At 42.9% G+C, this 19,469-nt stretch overlaps 1 protein-coding gene across 1 annotated transcript in view; it reads right to left on the reverse strand.

Moving 5' to 3' along the window:
- Nucleotides 1-19,469, reverse strand: part of Gycalpha99B (guanylate cyclase 1 soluble subunit alpha 2) — a 109,955-nt gene that overhangs the window by 43,696 nt on the left and 46,790 nt on the right. Inside the window, exons 2-3 of the mRNA XM_033467842.2 lie at nucleotides 4,332-4,405; nucleotides 3,439-3,515 (exon numbers count right to left, since the gene is read on the reverse strand). Coding sequence (XP_033323733.1) covers nucleotides 3,439-3,515; nucleotides 4,332-4,405 — 151 coding nt within the window. The remainder of the gene's footprint in view (nucleotides 1-3,438; nucleotides 3,516-4,331; nucleotides 4,406-19,469) is intronic.

Genomic DNA, 19,469 nt, shown 5'->3' on the forward strand with positions numbered 1-19,469 from the left:
AAATCTGTCACTAAGTAAATCTACCACTAAAGAAATATATCGCTAAAGAAATATATCGATAATAAACGTATCACCGAGTTACCGTAACTTCGCCTAAACAAATTTTAAACGATCTTTAACAATTTCAACAAAAAGGAAAGATAGAGAGAAAGAGAGAGAGAGATATCAACCAGAAAGTTTTTTCTTTCTTTAATAATCTAAGTGATCTCTTTCCTAAGTACTTTTAATATTTATACGGTTTCTAATCTTAATTACCAACTTTTTCGTCATAAATGTAAATGAGCCGTTTATTTTGAAAGTCAATATATTTAAGGGCTTGCGTTTTAACACGTTTAAAAACATGGATGCTAACTTTCGAGAAGATTTACTTGTATTTGTTATTTCAGGATACCGATATTTTTCTCAGTATAAATAATTTCGTATAAACATCAAAAAAATCACCACTTTCATTACGGTAAAGTGACTTATGCCACTTTCAAAATAAACGGCTCAAATAAAAATCCGCGATCTACCGATAAATGCCAGCCCCGTTTCATCATAAAACGGAATGGGAAATCGTACCTTCTTCTTCTCCTCTTGCATTTCACATAATTCCAACATCGCTTCCATCAATCAACCGATGTAACCACATCTAATTTAAACATCCGTGAAAAACATTTGCATTCGAACCTGCTTGGCGTTATGGCGTTTCGATTTTTTAAATAACGGTCGCATCGGATCCGGACAGTTGTATTTTCGTGAGATTCGGCTGAAATGGGAAAACTATTCTGATATACGAAGGCGCGCGAAGACGGCGCGCGGGAAAGTCGAGGAAAACCGGCATCCGCGGGATGCAACATACGGTTCGCATACTCGAAATGGAAAAGTTCACGCGTCCCCGAGTGGCTGAGACTTTCGCGCGTGTAAAATAGCAGCGAGCGAAATCTGGAAGTGTATTACCACCGTCCCCCGTCTTACCGGTTCGGTACGCGGAACACGAAGCCCGCGAAGTATCGCATAACTTTTCAACTCTAGACAAGAGAAGATTTGCCGGGTACGGCTTCGGGAAACGGCGGGACGCCAATAATCATCGCACGTTCTTCGTTTGCGCGCGGCGACGCTCCAAACAATGGTAAATAAGTATCCTTCGCTGTGTGTGCTGGCCGTGCGGCCAGAATGTGGACTACGCTAAAGACGTTAGGGCATTACGGTCCGGGCCGAGTTCTTTGGAAACTTTGATCCCTCTGCTTATTCTAGTTACGAACTCGGCTGTTTCTTTGGATCTTTGTTTTTTCGCGGGAGAGATGGAGAGAGAGAGAGAGAAAGAGAAAGAGAGAGAGAGAGAGAGAGAGAGAAAGAGAGAGAGAGAGAGAGAGACTTGCACGAGATCAGAGGAGATCTCGGCGAAGAGACCGTGTATTACCGGATAGCAAAGTTTCACTGTAATCACTGCGTCAGTAGTTCTGTGCAGTAATGCTCGGAAGCGGTTGCTTAATTGGCAATAAGATCCATGGTAAACACCGTGAATGTTTAACCAGTTAGCTGTGTGGCGGCTCCTTTTCAGAGAGCGCACTTATATGCGTCGCGAGGATCATCAAGCGATGACGAGTATACTCGTCGAACACAGAGTAAGTAAGTCGCTGTTAAAATATTGGATCGAAAGGACGGTTTTGTTTTATAAATTAACAATTTTATTACCAGTATTTGCTTATTCGCTCAACATTAATGTATACTCAAGAATCAAATACTTGTGAAAGTTGAAAATTTAAATTGCTGCTGTAGAGTGGAATTCAGCGAAGCAAGGAACGATACCGTGATCCTTTTCTAATCTTATTTTTATAACAATGTTAAACACTTTTATGTAGGATCGGCCTAAAAATGTTCTAAACATCTTGAAATTTGAGTATACGTTTCTGTTTTCACTAAAACTGCGATTTAAATACCCAATGGTCACTGCTTTTTACGCGCGTCGAGTATAGGTAGAATACGATAGAACTTTCTTTATCCGGGCTAAGCAAGGTGACATGGACGTTCGGATAACGGAACAGTTACTTAATTACAGTGTCAGATATCATTTTCATCGACGTTGAACCTATCGATCACTAGAGACGTCTGTCACGCGTTGCTTCTCGAGAATTACGAGACTGAATTTATTCGGTCGTCTCGCTGTTTCTATTGTAATCTGTCACGGAGAATTATTAACGAGTTATAAAGACACTTTTCAACCTCAAGAATTTAAAAATGAAAAACGTGGAACCGGTCATTTCGACTAGTACGATAGGTTTAACCCTTTGCACTCTAAGCGATTTTAACTCGAAATCTAAAACAGTTTCTCCGACCTATAGTACTTCCATTTGATACAATTTATTGCATTTTATGCATGCGACATTGAATTTTGTGACTCGAGCAACAATTACAGTCCGCACAGTTTTTTAAATATGAACAAATTCGATGATGTTAAAAACGTATTTTCAAACGTAATCTAACAATTTTTGATGGCGCCTCGGAATCGCCGCTCGAGTGCAAAGGATCAATATTAACTTGCACAGTAAATCGTTCGGCACTTGGATCGCTTTAGATCGAACCGATCACATTAATAAAGCATCCGCATAGCATATAATTCTGATATCGAAGGTTAATCAAGGTTCTCCTGGCATCGTCTGCCACTTCTCCATGACGAGGATACTCGTCGAACACAGCTAACTGGTCAAATATGCGATTATATTAGTATGCAAGTTTAGCTCCGTATTGTTTCGTGTAACGTCACGACCCATTTTCCGCGAAAAAATTTTCGACGTTATCTCGTAGTTGGAAGGTTAAGCAGGAGATTTCTTGCTTACGCCAGCTACGCGTTATCTCGCAGTCGGAAGGATCCGTGTTAACCCAATTATAAACGTAATTTCACATATTTATTATGGAAATTCTGTACAGGAAAGACTGCGACGCTGACGCGCGACTAACTTTTCGTATTAACCCTTTGCACTCGAAGCCATTTTAACTGTGAGTTTAAATTAATTTTTCTGACTTACGGTATTTCCATTTTATATGACAAAGTGCATTTCATGCTTATGAAATTTATAGTCTTGCGACTCGTACAACAGTTAGACTTTTAACAGTTTTCTTACGTCTAGACTTTTATAATATAAAAATGTGTCTCCTCGGTATAATTCGGGAGAATTTACTGTATTTCAAGAATCGTTTCCTGCAAAGACCAGACGTCTTCGTGCGAACGAACTTTCTAGTTTTATTCGCACGAACGACATTCGACGAACAAATTTTCGTTCTTGGTAGACAATTTGAAAATAGAGAGTCGCATAAAAAGATCGCGGTGTGCAACGACACCTTCGTATATTTGGGAAGAGGAGACACGAGTATTCAAGCGTCACGACTCTCTTTTTATAGTTGTTGACGATCGGCGAGCATTGGCAAATTTTCGTGTACTTTAACATTATTTCTTACCGAATTCGAAATTCGCAGCGTCGTAAATTTCCATCAGCAGGTCCGTTTCCTCGTTGCATTCGTGGAACACGGAGTTTCTGAAACGGAAGACAAAGAAAGTTAGCGTCGCAACTCTCTCGCCGTACACCTCCGAGATCGAATTGTTGCAGGTATTGTTTTCGATACGTGCAACGGGCAGGCAGAGAGCGCGGGGGGAGGGGGCAGTCTCGATTTCAATAACGTTCAATTAACCAGATAAGCTGTCCGGCGTACATGCGATATCTTTGCCGACGATCTTATTATCCCGTTGTCGAGATCAATAGTCGCCTAATTCGCTGTGATGCACGTTTCTGGCTCGAGTTTGAAATTTCAGTCGGCAATAACTCGCGGATCGCATTAAAATCGTCGCTCGCGTGAATTACAGAGAATCGGATGCTGTTGGAACCGTCGTTCATAAAATTCATCTCCATTTACAGCCCGTTCGGTCGCATGTTCCTTGTCTCTCGTTAAACGTTTAATGGCTTGTACACATCCAAGTGTGTTAAGAAACTCAATTTCCGAAACTTGGACAAGCTTAGAATATGTTGTACAATATGTGAACTTTCGACTGAGGCATATAAAAAAAGTGCAGTAATTTGTGCTGAAATAATATATATAATATAATAATAAATATAATAATAATATAATATATATAATATATATGTAATATATATATAATAATAATATAATATAATATAATAATGTAATATATATATAATATAATAATATAATATAATAATGAGATATAACCCGTTATCAAAGCTGTATCAATTGCGAGTCATCGACAAAGATGACTTTTAGATGCTCGATTGCAAATTAAATCGCGCGTTCGGGAAGAAGTTCGAGGAGTAAATCGGTTCGAGAGAAATACTTACAGAAACCCGGAACATGGTATCAGGTCCTCGTTCGCTCGCAGAACGTTTCCCAAAGCGGTGGCAATCCACAAATTCTGGAATGAAAATCAGAATGATCAGATTCTCCGCTTCGTCGAAGAGGATTGCGTCTTTGGTGGACACGTTTCGGCACGTAAAAAGCCGAGGTTCGGTGTCATAAAGACGTGAAACGATCTAATTTTTCCTGCTGTAAGAAGTCTAGAGAACAAGTTTTACTTGACAGTGATTTATCGATTCATTGGATCGCTCTTATCAACTATCGATCCAATTTCCGAAAGTCGACATCGACTAAAAAACTGTCGAAAATCCAAATCGTGCAAGAAATGCGCAAGAAATCGCGTTCGAATCGTACATTGCCAGCGTCGTATTTTGCCGAAAAGAATTTCTTCAAAATTGAAATATCGGATCGAAAATACGGTTTTATGTGATAAAATTAACAATTTTATTACTAATATTTACTTATTCGCTCAACATTAACATACACTGCATACATAATAAACGAAAAACGCAAGAAAAATCAAATACTTGTGAAAGTTAAAAATTCAAATCGCTGCTGTAGAGTGGTATTCAGCGAAGCAAGGAACGATACATAATGGTACATCGCACGTCGAACACCGACATCGCGAATTATTCATATAATTATTCATACGTTTTATTCGTTTGTTTTAATCTAGTCTGGCCTCAAAATATTCGAAACGTCGTGAAATTTCAGAATATGTTTTTGTTTTCACAAAAATTCCAATTTAAACAGCCAATGGTCGCTACTTCTTACGCGCGACGAGTATACTCGTCGTAACACAAAATATTGCCACTTCCCCGTGACGGGTATACTCGTCAAACACAGCTAACTGGTCAAGTGAACAGAGGTAATCTGTTAATTCGCCGCGCGTTCAGGCGCGCTCGTCCACGACGTTGAACAGCGTGAACGAACGTAGGAATTCGGTGTTCAATTTCCGGAACGAATCTACGGTTAAAGCGGGAACATTAACGAGACAATGTCAATGGCAGAGAAAATGCCAACGACTTTCTGTTACTCGTCGAACACAGTTAACTGGTTAAAAATGGAATATTTGACGCAAAGATGGCAACGATCCGTCGCGAACACCGTATCGAATGAGAGAAAATTCGCGAATGTCATTGGCTACCCTTGCGAGAAGCCGGCGCATCCGAGGGAGGCCGTCATAAAAGGGACTATGTGCCGCAGTAGCAACACAGGCCGGGGAATAATCAATATTGGACACAGTCCGGTGGTACTGAATACGATACGAGCATCCCGAGAGTCATTCGACACGATCATGAATATCGAAAGCGCGGCGGATCCGATAACAATTATCGAAGGTTCTTGTAACGGGATCCGGCTTATCAAAAAACCTTGATGGCCGCGATATTGATAACGGCGGACTTATTAGACGTTGATGTCGTTTCGCTGGATGAGTTGAACCGGCGCGACGTCGAAACGAGGCAGTATCTCCGCCCGGTATCTTCCGCATAAAATCGAAACGCATTCGATACCCGAGCGCGCAGTATCTCGACGATCGCATTATTTTCCTCTCGAGCCACGGCAAACGTCATGCTAATGATCGAAGAGTCTACACAGACTCTCTAGGACGGGTTCGCTTCCCCGCTTTGTTATTCTCGGCGAGCAGAATCGACGTCGATGATCTTCGAACCTGAAGATCGCGTCCCGGTTCGATTCACTGGCATCGCACAGCCACAGCGCCGAGTCGAGCTATAATGATATTGGAAACTTCGAGAGGTCCCGGAGGTCTCAAAGGTCCGCAGAGTTCCAATGGATTCGCGGGATTTCGGTGATTCTTGCACGAGCCCTATACTATTGTACGACTTCCTAGATAATACTTTCTTTTATGCTTTCTCCGGGTTCTCTGTGCCATCTCGGCGGACGTCGTGATTTTAGATTGCGGACCGCGATAATGCACTGCCAAACATTTGGCTCGCAAGCATGTCAGGAAGGGCGTGCAGGAATGTCTCCCTAATTGACGCTCAAATTGTGCAAAAAAGTGGACAATTAGTCCACATTAGTCTAGTCTACTAGACGGCGAGTGAAATGCTTTCTTTTTTAATTTTTTTATCATTTGGAATTGCAAGAAAATAAAAATCTCTCGTTTTTTAACTTTTTTATTCTGTAATGAAAATTTAAAAAATGTCTTCCGCTGTTTCGTCACGATATTGACCGAAATCTGCAGTTTTAAAAATCGTAATACAAGTTACCGAGATGCACAAAAGGCAAAAATGATTAAATTTTCGTTAATAGGCTCAGATAAAAAAGTTAAAAGTTAAAAGTCAAAGTTTCTTTTCATTCCAAGTAATAGCAAAATTTAAGAAAAAGAAAACCTTTTCAGCCACCCTCTAGTATAGATAAGTCCCTCTATCATCTAAAAAAAGACTCAAGTCATTTGGTTCAGTCTTGAAAAAGTTATCGCGTTCTAAAAGGAGTACGAACACTTTTGTGTTCTGTATATAAAACCATTTAGTGCAGTTATCGCGTTGGAACGTCTCCCTAACATTTTCCAAGACAATGCAATTTTGTTCGTTGTCTCTACAACGTCCAAATATCTTCATCCGTGTTTCAGTTCTCGGATGATTTGGAACGATCGCAAAGTTGTCCGAGCCCGCGCGGTAGAATCTCGGTTGGACTACGAACTGTGTCACGAAACGGTGGTTTACTAATTACGCATGGTCCAGCGCGTTCCTTTCACACGCATGCCGCGAAGTCTGCCGGATTCTATAGCCGCTAATTCCGTCATGTAGAAAATCGTCCCGTCGTATCGACGTAATCCGAGGCATTCGAAACTTCGCCGACTTCGTCGACTCTCCGGCCTGCGTCGCGGTCTAACGAGTCGAAACTTTTCTTTCGGCATCTATCTGAATACGGGAACGACTTTGGCAGTTTCCGCAGCGAAGTCAGCGCGCAGCTGGCGTTCCGGGACGCGGATTTTTTCTTTTTTTTTTTTCTCGAAAACCGTGCATAAATCGCATCGGTCCGCGGTAGGGTGCGAAGCACGGCGGAACGTAGTTCGAAAGTTCCCTGGCGGGAATGTGTAAATGAAAGCTGTCGCCGAAAACTGCGGAACGCGAAAAGTTCCGGGCTTCTTTTTCGCCGCGCGGAACATTTCCCTCGGCGAACGACCGGCGGCGGGCTGTGCCCGGCCCGCCGCGGCGCGGCGGTACTTTCTACTTTACGAGACACGGCGAAATTAATAATCGGGCCTGATAATTTGGTAAAAGCGACTCCCGTCCGATCCGGCTTTTAATTGTAAATTATAACGGGCGCCGCCTCGCCCGACGAGAATTTATCGTCCCACTTGGCGCGCGGCGATGGGCAACTATTCCCGTGGGAATTCCGATCCGAAGCGGTTATGTGGGACATTACTTTGCCTACGCGACCTTCGATGCTCGCCGGGGTTAAACGCGGAATCATTTTCTGACCAGTTCGCACCGTCGAGCCGAATTGAATTACGATCCTCCGCGTTATCTGTCTCCGACCGCCGCGCGGAATTCCGCTCGCAATTTCGTTTCTTCTTCGACTTCGGCAACTATCGGCGCTTCGACAACGATAAACTGCGCTCGTTTGTGCCTCTAGAAGTCCATCGAGAGGTATTCTTGTAAGGAACGAATCGATTTTTAGGAAATTTCGAGATTCATGCATTCGCCGATGTTTGCTACAGGCGATCATCCGCGAGATAGGCATCGAAGTTGATAAAATTGATGGTTAACACGTTCCGTGCCACGTGTACCATCGATGGTACACGCTTGCATGTTTACTTAGTGAACTGAACAAATTGTTTACAAGAAATTTAGAACCGAAGAATCAATTGCCACCGCAAGAATGGGCGTTGATAAGTTTTTGTTACGTTGTTATGTGTACGAGAATTAATAATTGCACGTAATACATCAAGTTTTAGTAAAATATCAAAGTGTGAAGATTCGAGTAAAAAAAGCTCGGCACGGAACGTGTTAACCAGTTAACTGTGTTTGACGAGTAACAGAAAGTCGTTGGCATTTTCTCTGCCATGGACATTGTCTCGTTGATGTTCCCGCTTTAACCGCAGATTCGTTCCGGAAATTGAACACCGAATTCCTACATTCGTTCACGCTGTTCAACGTCGTGGACGAGCGTGCCTGAACGCGCGGCGAATTAACAGATTACCTCTGTTCACTTGACCAGTTAGCTGTGTTCGACGAGTATACCCGTCACGGAGAAGTGGCAGTATTTTGTTTTACGACGAGTATACTCGTCGCGCGTAAAAAGTAACGACCATTGGCTGTTTAAATTGTAATTTTTGTGAAAACAAAAACATATTCTGAAATATCACGATGTTTCGAATATTTTGAGGCCAGACCAGAATAAAACAAACAAATGAAACGTATGAATAATTATATGAATAATTCGCGATATCGGTGTTCGACGTGCGATGTACCATTATGTATCGTTCCTTGCTTCGCTGAATACCACTCTACAGCAGCGATTTGAATTTTTAACTTTCACAAGTATTTGATTTTTCTTGCGTTTTTCGTTTATTATGTATGCGGTATATGTTAATGTTGAGCGAATAAGTAAATATTAGTAATAAAATTGTTAATTCTATAAAATAAAACCGTATCTTCGATCCGATATTTCAACAGCGACGCTTATGGGTGCGCGCTTTGAAAAGAAGGCGCCACAGCTGACTGGTTAAAGAATCGCAGCAGTATTTGGTTGGATGTTAACACTAGATGCAGCATAAAAAACAGCTGTTTTATATTAGCTTATAAAAGTAACGATGAGACATTTATTTTGATTTTTAACAGTGTTAATAAATAACTCATAAATGTATCATTACGATATGAATAATCGTGAATGAAAAAATTAGTGATCCGTCATTTTGACGGATTCCGCGAATCTAGCGTTAACTAGGTGAGGTTGTTAGCTCAGTTAGGTGTAAACTATTAACCCCTTGCCATACTTTGCCGAGTCGTGACACGTGATGGCAATTTCTAGTAATAACCTGTTAAATATGAATGCTATTCCGTTCTCTTCAGTCTGAATAAAATTCTGATTTCTTGTTATCAGTATTTAAAGGTTCAAATAAATGTCGATACACCATAAATACGAATTGTCTTTCTTCTTCTTAGAAACTATTACAATCGAAAAACTTCTCATCGTTGCAACTATGAAGAAAAGTGGTTAATAGTTAATTAGTTAACAAGGGGTTAATAGTTAATTCGATTGCTCTAAAATTAGGAAATATTAAGTTTTGGGCAAATGCCAATTCAGTACAAAGCAATAGATTTAAAATAGCAGTGCAGGTTTGTAGCTGTAATTCTGGAATTTTATATGATTGTACAGCTTAAATATCCAACTGTGTAATACATTTTTATTCGCCTCAATAATAGCCATAATCCATTTATGAAAATTAAATCAAATACTTAAGTCCATGCAAATTCAATAAATCCCCTGAAACCAATCGAATCCGTATTTTTATTAAATCGATCCGATTAAATGATTGGCGAAGACGATTAAATCGTTGCACTATCAACGATTGAATTAATGGAATCGATGTAATTAATATTCAAAGTTAGATCCGATTTGTAGAACTCCGCGCATTGGCGTTTCACTCGTTCTTGAAGATCTTCGTAGACGGTAATTCGAGAAGCAAGTTACATTGTAATGGTATCGGACGATTAAAATGGCACGTGTTACGCTACACGAATGTTTCACAACTCGAGTACGAGAAAAAGGAACGTATTCGTTCACGAAGAGAATACACGATTTAGATCTGCAAATTCTTCATTTAACTCTTTGCAGTCGAAGCTACTTGAATTCGAAATCCAAAACACATTTTCTGATCTACGATATTATTTATTTTATATATAATAATTTATTGCGACTCATGCATATGAAATTGAGCCTATCGGCAAGTACAATGCAATTTTAACAGTTTTGTTTGTTTAACACGTTGAATGCCATGGGGGTCACTGGTGACCGGCACTTAACTTGGCGGTGACGCCATCGGGGCCACCGATGACCGGCGCGCACAAATTGATAGAAATACACAGAGTGTCCCAAAAATTTCTCGCAATCCGAAAGTGGCCGGTTCCTCGGATCATTTGAAGCAGCTTCTTCCTTTACAAAAATGTTCTCCGAGGCATCGTTAACGAGTTATTAACGAAAAACAGTGACCAATAAGAATCGAGTACGGCTGACGCGAGGCGGCCCAGCCAACCAGCGCGCGAAGCCCAGTTCCGCTCGTTGGCTCGATCGCCTCGCGCCAGCCGAGCTCGCCTCTCATTGGTCACTGTTTCTACTTAATAACACGTTAACGGTGCCTCGGAGAAAATTTTTGTAAAGGAAAAAGTTGCTTCAAATGACCCGAGGAATCCGCCACTTTCGGATTGTGAGACATTTTTGGGATACCCTGTATATAACTTAAAACAAATGTCAATATCTAAAATTTTGTATTATTACCATCGTCAATTCAAAGAGTGGCCCCTGTCGCATTCAACATGTCAAACATGGTTATACACTGTAACTTATCTATTGCAGATAATATTTCAACGTTACATGTATCACATAAAAGAACATTCATCGTGGCGCCACGGACAATTCCCGTAAAACCGGCGTGATATTCAACGTGTTAAATATAAAGGAATCTTTTACAATCTGATGCTTTTACGATAATATTGAAGAATAGTATACCAATTTCTAGTGGCGCCTCAGAGTCGCCACTCGAGTGCAAAGGGTTAATACCGACGTACATTATTACAACGTTTGAAATCATTCTGGTGAAATTACGGGCACCGGTAAAAGACGGATATTTGTGGACCAGCCTGTATCGTATCCGAGGCAAGCTGGATTTCCACGGTACTCGAGTAAATACAAGACAGAAGAGACAGAAACGGATCGTGTTGGTGCAATAGTTGCACGAAGCGTTCCAGGGAAATACATGGTTTAACAACTCTCTCGGAGGCTGTGCCGCATCGAACCAGAACGAATCGGACGTGCGAGCAGAGATAGAAAGGGAGACCTGGAAATTCTGGAAATTACAGATGTAAGTACGGCTCGGATAACCGGCAATTTCCAGGAGCCAGGAGAAAAAGTCCGCGCGATCCGTGCAGTCGCGCTGACAACTTCGAGTGGCCGATCGATCCGTCTCCGTTTTATGCCTCGTTCGTAGGGATTTCATACGAAAGCAAGTACACGGGTCTACGCTGGAGGACCCCGAAAGGGCCGGGGTCACCGTTGGAGTGTCCCGGATATTATCGATAAATATGCCCGCCGCTGGACGTAGCAACTTTTGTTTGACTTTATGGCCGGCCGGCCGGCTTCGGCCGAGAGGCTTCGGCCTTCGCGAAACTCGGCTTGATTAAATTTCATTGCCGGTGCGCAGGCCTTCTGAAATGGACGGCAAACGTTCCGGGACTGATTCGGGCCGATGGAAATTATATTTTCCTTTTCTTTTGCTCCGGCCGACGATGGTGAAACAATTGAATTTCCAACGAGACATTTTTACTCTCGCCCGGCGAAAATTCCATCGCGAACGCGGCTGGAGCTTGCTATCGAGGCGGAGCTTTACCTCGAGACTTTAGCTGCTTTAGGCTACCACTTTGGCGAACGCGTAACACAGTAAACTCCGGCATTTCTGTGCACGCGGCACACTCAATCACCGGAGGGTCGGGCTACGTAAGAAGATTCGCGGGAAGCTTCGGATGACGCGGGGCATTTTTTGAGTTGGAAGTATACTTTTTAATACACTGGTACATATGTATCGAAATACATGGATCGTAATATATATATACATGGTGTTATTGACATAATCAAAATTACGATGTTTCATGCTTTCACATTATTTACGTAAAATCTAAAACTTCGGATATTTCGTTAAAAAATAAGTTATGAATACATTAATCCATATACATGTATATTTGAATATATGTATATATACAGAGTATCCCAGAATTATGATATTTCCGGGAAATAAGGGGTTCCTGGGATCATTTGAAGCAACTTTTTCCTTAGCGAAAATATTCTACGAGGCTTCGTTCACGAGATATTAACGAAAAACAGTGACCAATGAGAGGCGAGCACAGCTGGCGCGAGGCGCGTCTTTGATTGGTCAGTGTTTTTCGTTAATAACTCGTAAACGAAGCCTCGTAGAGCATTTTCGCCAAGGAAAAAGTTGTTGCAAATGACCCCAGGAACCTCTCATTTTCAGGAAATACCATAATTTTGGGACACTCTGATTAATGAACGTACTCTATGGATATATGAGACGGTACGATTAATGCGTCCATAACTTATTTTTTAACGAAATATCCGAAATTCAGATTTTACGTAAATAATGTGAAAACATTAAACACAGTAATTTCGTTTAATAATATACAATCGTTCATTTTCACGTGACAAGACCAAAATATTCGCATTTTCCATGTACATCGATGCACGCGTACTCGTGTATTAAAAATGACACGGCTTAAAACACGGATACACGAACTACACGTGTGCACACGTGTATTTCACATAGAGACGTGAAACGGTGATCGCTACTTTAAATCCCCGTCAGAATTGATTACACCGTGCAACACCGGTTTCATAGTCAGCGGACGACTCATAAATCTCGACGCTCGCGAGTTCGCAGTTTTTGAAGAAACTTGGATGTTATAAAAAAAGGAAAAGAAAGACAAAGAAACACGACGCTGTGCATTTGGGAGTGGCTCCGCTTTAAAATTCGTTGCGCAGTGTTATCGGAAAAGTCGTCAAAGGCGTCTAGCCGTGAGAAATGGATCGCTCCGGTTCAGCACATAATAGGGTTCTTTGCTGCTTACAGCACGTAATGTGACGCCTTCCAGCTTAATACGATTAAATTTTAAGTATTCATAGCTGCGCCACGGTGCACCTTTGTGCCCGTACGGCAGGTACTATCGAGACAGTAGCTTTATCGAGCACTAAATATAGGCGCTGTCCAAATTACAAGATTGCTTTTACTTAAGCTCACCGCGATTTCTTTCGCAACGCGAGCTCGAGTAGGTGGCGATAAATCATCCTTGTAACGTCAGCGATTGTAAAATGAAGAACGCGCGCGCCGCATAAATAGTTAACCGCATAAAGCGCTCCGCGCGTTTCTCGAGTACTGCCTACCAGCAACTCCGGCACATTTTTGGAGCGGAGCGCCTCAGATAAAGGAAGTCTTATTTTTAGCGGAAAAGATTACACGTCCTCGTGAATGCATTTTATTTTATTTATTATATTATTATATTATATATATTAGTAATATAATATATATAATAATAATATATATATTATATATAATATATATAATAATAATATATATATTATATTATTATTATTATATTATATTATATTATATTATATTATTCCTATCGTAAATAAAAGATAAATTTTCAAATTTGTAATTCACCATGGTGCGATATCTTTGGTAACAATCTCCCATGTGCATTCTGGGTTTACTTGGACAAGTGTCACAGTATTCACTTTGCCAAATAGAGTTACTAGATATTTCTTTCGAGTTTAGAACATCTTCTGCGTAATCGTTGGTTTCCTTTATAATTTCATTTACCAATTCGTCCGTGAGAAATAATTTAAAATATTGTATCGGCTGTTCAACGTTTGTAGGAACTTGTGGTCCAACGACCTGTGGCAATACGCTAAAAGGTATTCTATCTGGAATATGTAATTCTTCCGTAACATCGCGCCATTCGTCTAAGTCTTGTAACGAATCTTCGCTTTCGCTTTCAATAATTCTCACTCTTCGTCTCTTTGGTAGTATAATTTCGCTACTACTACTCGAAGTGTCAGAATCATAACCAACATTGTCTTCCACAATGTCTTATAACTCTTCAAAATCAAATACGTCTTCGGTATCGCTCGGCTCTAAATTCTCATCGTAATATTTATTTCTCTCCATGTTGCAAACCATAGAAAAGGTCAAAAAATGGTTTAATCGTAATGATACAGACTTAGCATGTTTCAACTACGGATAACAATTGCTAACGCCGACGATAACGTATGCTAAAAACACTTGGCTCCGCAGCGGAGCCTTCGGAGTTACGGAACAAATGACAAATGTCTTCGTAGCGGAGTCTTTGGAGCGCAAAGGGTTAATTCATTTATTTCCTTACGAATTATAATGACGAATCAGGTGCTGAGACCAGTCTAGGTCTCGGTGTGGTTCAAAGTACGGTAATTTCTCCCACATTGCGCCTCGACTTGGAATCGAAAGTGGACAACTTGGAAAGAGTAATTGCGATTATGCGAGCTTTACGGCTCGCTTTTGTAGTTGCTGATAATTGGCAACTCTCGTCGCAAGAGCTTACACATGTTCGAAGGATCAAGCGATCCTGTTCCCAGAATTTTCGCGCGACGGCGTTGATTAAGAATCGACGCTGCATAACTTTACAAATGCAATTACGAATGAAGATTCATGGGCCGGGAAACTCTAACGGAACATCGGCCGATTAAATTGTGTTTATCTATTGTTCAATTTGCGAAGGAAGCAACGCCGAAGAAAGTTCCACGGTCGATGGAGCTAAATGCATCTTGTTCGGCTGCCATCAATTTCCAGCGGTTAGCGTCGGCCGTGGTTTCCGCCAATCTTCTCGTCGATAACGAATGGATTAGAGGGGAAACAGCGCGAAAGTATAAGTCAGCATTCTAGAAACAACACTTTTAGCGAACTTTGCTAAGATACTTTCTTTACTCGGAGGAATCATTGTTACTGCCTCCCGTCGATTAAATTCCGTCGGATTCTTGCTCGTTAGTTGCTCGGTTTCAAAGACGTGGAAGAACAAACGATTATAGACGTGCTTCGCGTTTTAACAATTTCTTCTGGCATCTGGAAACAGCACGGTATTATTCGAGTGCTATGTTAACGCTTTAATAGCCGCACGTCTACGCAGTCGAACGTCGCCAGCGGTCGGCAATATTTACGTAAATTCACGAAATAATTCAACCATACGCGAACCGACGAATAAAACGAAAAAGAAACTAGACAACGATAACAACGCATTTGATACAACAAATTTAAATGTTAGGTCACCAGCGGTCGGCAATATTCACGGTAAATTCACAAAATAATTCATGCGCGAACCCGCGAATAAAACGAGAAAGAAACTAGAACAACGATAACAACGCATTTAATACAACAAATTTAATGTTACGTCGCCAGCGGTCGCCAATGTTTACGGTAAATTCACGAAATAATTCAACCTTGTATGAACCTACGAATAAAACGAGAAAGAAACTGGAACAACGATAACGACGCATTTAATTCAACCAATTTAATGTTGTCCCTTTGTGTGATAATTATCGAAGCAATCACCTACATAATTATCGAAGCATCGCGCACACAGTCGCGCGAGCGGCCATTAAATTGTTAACATTGTTGAACTGCTCTCCAGGAACAGGGATTGCACGAAGCATCAAGTTACCGGTACATGTTTAATATATTCCGTTCTTGCAATAAACACGAAACGAGGAAACGCGAGTTTGCCGATGCGATAACGACGCGTCAAATATTAAACCGGGAATGAGAAAACACCGCGTCGGCCGAGGTTTTGGGAGAAAAGACACGAGAGCCAGAACGGAGTCAACCGGTGTTAAAAAGGAGCCGTCGCTGCGACTGATCAAAGATTAAGGAGGCGTTCTTTCGTCGCGACCTCTTCCGCGATGCATAATTCCGCGCCTCGAACTCGGCGATCTCTCGTACGTACCGAAACTGCTCGGACTTTAAAAACTTTATAACCGGCCGAACGCCTCGGAAAAAGGTTAAAGACGACGACGAACGCGACGGAAGCTTCTCCGCGAGCTTTTTCGGCCCGTCGCGAGGGAAACAAATTTTCTAAACGGCGACCCGAGGAGACGCATCTTTCTCGCGAATGGCTCGACCGACCTTCCGTTATCGTTCCGATGGAACCTCTATCGATTCTGGCTGCAATTGGAACGCGTCTATTCAGACATTGTTTGCTCGAGCAATGCCGCGTCTGCCAAACTCGCTTCAACATGCCGTTCGTCGGTTAACAGCGCCTCGCCCCGCGAAACAACAGCGATCGTCGAGTGGCTCGCGCCGATGTTCGCTCGTTCCACGTCATTTTGTAATCGTACGAACTCCGGCGCATCGTCGGCGACACACACAGTGTGTCGGCCGACCCGCAGGAATTTCCAATTAAAGCATCCGCGTATATCCATGCCATCGATCAAGCTCCAACGCGATCCGCGGCAATTAATTAGGCGACATCTTGCGCTCCGCGAAGTGATTAACGCGTTCTCGCTTAGCGAAAATCCGCGAAAACTTGTCGCGGGGATTCGTGGAAACGATGGGCGTAGAGAAACGCGCGCACAACGCCGCCGCTGAACAGGTGTCATCGATCATGCGAAATGGTTATCGCTGCCAGCGGCACGGGCGAACTGTCGCGTGGCCGCGATATTAAAACAAAAACTAATAAAACACGCACGATCGGGGAATATAATAAATTCGATAATTAATCGTGCCACGGCCGTGAAAAGTGTCCACGCGTTATCTTCGGCAACATAAATTCCTAGGTGAATTGCTCCGTTTTATTATGCGGACACTCTGGTCCACCTGATTCATTGCAGTCCACCTTTGCATATTAAATCCAATATTTCTCCATTCGCTGCAACACGTTTTACCGGCGTTTTCGTTCGTGATACGCGTTCCAATGCCGGCGACTTAATGCGCGGATTAAATCAAAACAGTTTCTACGAATACTTGCACGGGCAAACCACGAAACGAATCGGATCTCGTACGAAACATTCCGGTAATACGTCTGTGGAAGATGTATTTTAACCCTTGGCGCTCCGAAGGCTCCGCTACGGAGACATTTGTCATTTGTTCCGTAACTCCGAAGGCTCCGCTGCGGAGCCAAATGTTTTTAGCATACGTTATCGTCGGCGTTGGCAATTGTTATCCGTAGTTAACCTTTTAGGTACGGCTAAATTCTGCGCGAGGATATTTCTCTGGACGGCAGAGTCTGATGTGTACTGTACAGAATCTGATACTGTATATACAGGGGGTGTCCCAAAAATGTCTCGCAATGCGAAAGTGGCGGGTTGCGCAGGCCATTTGAAGCAACTTTTTCCTGTAAATTTTCTCCGAGGCACCGTTAACGAGTTATTAACGAAAAACCGTGACCAATGAGAGGCGAGCTCGGCTGGCGCGAGGCGATCGAGCCAATGAGCGGAACTGGGCTTCGCGCGCTGGTTGGCTGGGCCGCCTCGCGTCAGCCGTACTCGATTCTTATTGGTCACTGTTTTTCGTTAATAACTCGTTAACGGTGCCTCGGAGAACAGTTTTGTAAAGGAAGAAGTTGCTTCAAATGATCCGAAGAACCCGCCATTTCCGGATTGCGAGACATTTTTGGGACACCCTGTAGACTGTTGTAAATCGATGCGAAGACAAAAGAAGTGTGAAACATTGCATGTGAAGACGATTATTTGATTCAAACGATGAGCGAGTGAGCTACTAGAGTAATCCACTATAGTGGCGCGTCGTTCTGAAAGATGACATCCGCGGAAGCCACTATAATAGCGCGTCATGCCTAAAAGGTTAACATAGGCTAGACCGTAATTAACACGTTCTACAATTTACGCCTACCCCGGGGCGAAAGTAGCTTCGCCACTGACAGTGTGATTTTCCCGAATTCACTGTCAAAGCAAGAGACTGCCAGCAGGTGACGAATATCTCGATGAACCAGAGGCCATTTTCAGCATGACAAAGAAGACACATTTGGCCGACGGGCACGCGACAATACGGCCAATATTCCGCAAAATATTTGCACCGTGAAAAAAATATTGGAAATCGCGGTCGATACGCATCCAATCAATTGAATTCACCGTTCTCTCGCGAATTCGCCGACAATGGGGACACGTGCGAGAGCGTTCCAGGGACGATCGCGTCAGAGTAATTGGATTTTTCGACGTGGCCCGCCCCCGGGTCCTGGCCGCCGCGAAAAATGCGTCTCGCCTTTGGGGAAACACCGATGACGATAACGCGGAGCTAATTGTCCCGAAGCCTCGTACCTCTTCAAGTTCTAGGACACCGGGCGGCGAAATGACGATCGAACGACGTGTAAATTGACAGTGGCCGTGTCCGTCCGTGTTCCGCCGAATTCGGATGGACAGAGCCGAGAACTTCGTTACTTAGTCAAATCGCCGGGAAATCAGGTTTCCCGTGCGCGTGCACTCGCGGAATCGCTTCGCGGCTTTTCCTGTCGTCGAAAGAGAGCGCGCGCGCGCGCCTGCATCCGGCCCGCCCGCCAACGGAATGACTTATGCAGCCGAGAGGGCTTCGCGCGGATGCGACGGATTCGCATTTCTTCGCGATATATACAGAGCACCGCGAGCGTAATTCACCGTGGACGGGTTTATCGGATTTAGTCGCGAAGTACGTTTGACGACGGCGTTGTGGATGATGGAAGATATGGAAAAGAGAGGGAGCTTTCCATAGGAAAAGAGTTTCCTTTTGGGCCAGCTGGAGGACTCGTCGATAAAGTTATCTAGCGGGCCCCCTGCCTTAGGCGCGGGGATGTCGGAAGGACAGGCGAGGACGCGAATACGGATAAATATGGTGTCCCAAAATTATGGTATTTGCGGGAAATGAAAGGTTTCTGAGGTCATTCGAAGTAACTTTTTCCTTTACAAAAATTTTCTCCGACGCATCGTTCACGAGTTATTAACAAGGTGTCCGAAAATGATGGTATTTGCGGGAAATGTGGGGTTCCTGAGGTCATTCGAAGTAACTTTTTCCTTTACAAATTTTTTCTCCAACGCATCGTTCACGAGTTATTAACGGAAAACTTCTAAGACCAATGAGAGGCGAGCTCGCCTAGCGCTAAGCGGCCGAGCCAATCAGCGGAACTGGGCTTCGTCCGCTCGTTGACTGGACCGCGTCGCGCCAGTCGCGCTCGCCTCTCATTGGTCACTGTTTTTCCTTAATAACTCGTAAACGAAGCCTCGGATTGCATTTTCGCAAAGGAAAAAGTTGCTTCAAATCACCTCAGGAATCGCCCCTTTCGGGGCGTTAACATTATTATGGCACACCGTGCATAGCGGATCAATGAATAGCGGGAAACATATGTTTCACGGTC

Source organism: Megalopta genalis, chromosome 4 (assembly GCF_051020955.1).
Source record: "Megalopta genalis isolate 19385.01 chromosome 4, iyMegGena1_principal, whole genome shotgun sequence".
NCBI lineage: Eukaryota > Metazoa > Arthropoda > Insecta > Hymenoptera > Halictidae > Megalopta > Megalopta genalis.